This window comes from Gavialis gangeticus, unplaced genomic scaffold (assembly GCF_001723915.1).
Source record: "Gavialis gangeticus isolate Ggan-Ray unplaced genomic scaffold, GavGan_comp1, whole genome shotgun sequence".
Lineage (NCBI taxonomy): Eukaryota > Metazoa > Chordata > Crocodylia > Gavialidae > Gavialis > Gavialis gangeticus.
In genome coordinates, this window is record NW_017729029.1 from 9,889,595 (window position 1) to 9,891,348 (window position 1,754).

Here is a 1,754-nt window from a genome sequence, read left to right on the forward strand (position 1 = left end):
GTCTGTCTGAAATGGCCAACTACTGGTGTGCCCTAGAGTATAAACTATTAAAAAGTCCTTTGGATCATGCTAATGTGCATTATGAGACCAGGAAGGAGGAAACTGATTTGTACTGCCCCAAACATTAAATGCAGTGAGGCTGGTTAATCAGAACCTGCTGTGTGCTTCAACACAGCAAGGGTTTCTCACATCCCAGGCATTGCGTCAACCTGAGATCAGGCAAACAGGATTGGACTTCAGAAGAATGTCAAGTTGCCGTGAGTGTGCCCAGACAAAAGCAGCTCTATCTTCCAGACAGCTAGGATGCTTACAGCACATTAGGAAACTGAATGGGGTAACTGAAGCTCAATACCCCATTGCAGGAACCTACATGGATTTAAATCAATAAGGCAGTTTTATTTTCTTTAACATGTATCCTACAGCTGATGACTTTCACTAGTTAGACACTGGGGGAAATACAGGCTGGAGCTTTCCTAGAAAGCGTTGGCTCTGCCTTCCTGAGGCAAGCAGGGAAATATGTGATCAAGACCCTGTGCATGGACATGGAGAATGACTGCTACACCTGTGGGCACAGACAGTCAAACAGGCTGAGAAACCCAAGCAAGGTCTGGTACTTGGGTTCCATACCAAGGAACCTGGGCGTGTCCCAGATGGTAAGAGAGGGCAGGGAAGATGCAAGAGCTGAGAGAAACCCTGGAAACATACTGTGTGAGTCTCTTTCTCCTGCTGCACCAGGAGCACATCTCCTCGGAGCGGCAGCTGAGCTGACAGCTCCTCATCCTTCTGACTGAGCCAGTCGATGATCTCCTGCAGGGGGAGCTGCAGCTTCCCGCTGTGGTCCGAGAAGGCCTCTAGACGAGCCCTGGAGAAAAGAAGGGGGTCAGAGCAGACAGTCACAGATAATGAGAGCTGACAGGGATCTGCCCCTTTTCACACCAGCAATGGTGGCCTATGTGCTGGGTCTCTGCAGCCTGCCTTTCTAAGGGCAACGCTGTTTGAGTCTGCTCCAACAGGGGGCAGGGGGCTACCCCTAAGCAGAGACAGCAGGCAGGAGCATGAAGACACTGAAGAGTGACTTTACCTCGCACTGCACTGGTGTTAGACTGGGAGAGAAGAGCTGTTTCTGCTCAAGGGTGACGGTGGGGATCTGCACTGCCATCCCATGTAAAGAGGGCCCCCTTCAGTGTGGGATTCTTGGTGTTGGCAGGCCTGGGAAGCTCCCAGACTCCTTCCAATCTTGAATTGAGGGTGGAGGGGGAGAGCAGAAGGACCTGCCCTGGATTCATGCATGCTCAACACCCTGAACTCTAGCTATGCCTGCATTGTCGGTGCTTAGCTGGAAGTTGTAGAAAGCTGGCCCATTTCCATGAGTCTCTGCATTAAGACAGCACACAGTTAACATGCCCCAGTTAAACTCTCAACAATGCTGGCGGCAGATCTGCAACCTCAGAAAGCCACAACACAGCACATCCTGCAAGGGTCAGAGGAAGAGCCTGGTAAGAAAATCAGGCCAGGCAGGGAGGTGGAAAGACAGCAATGGACTTCTGAAACCTCTTCCCTTGTCCTAAAGGGAGATCATATGCAGTGAAAGATGGCAACAGGCCTATAGTTTCCTGGGTCCTCCTTCCTCCCTTTTATCATATCATAGAATCATAGAAGTCAGGTCGGAAGGGACATTGTAGATCTTTTAGTCCGACCCCCTGCCTGGGCAGGAGAAAAACTGGGATCAAATGACTCCAGCCAGGTAGGCATCA

The 1,754-nt window shown here is 50.7% G+C and overlaps 1 protein-coding gene across 6 annotated transcripts in view; it reads right to left on the reverse strand.

Moving 5' to 3' along the window:
* DRP2 (dystrophin related protein 2) overlaps nt 1-1,754 on the reverse strand; it is a 68,349-nt gene that overhangs the window by 39,037 nt on the left and 27,558 nt on the right. For 5 of the 6 annotated variants that reach the window (XM_019521203.1, XM_019521204.1, XM_019521202.1 and 2 more), the window contains one exon: nt 706-862. The exons of the other annotated variant lie outside the window; for it this stretch is intronic. In XM_019521203.1, coding sequence (XP_019376748.1) covers nt 706-862 — 157 coding nt within the window. The remainder of the gene's footprint in view (nt 1-705; nt 863-1,754) is intronic. 6 annotated transcript variants of the gene reach the window in all.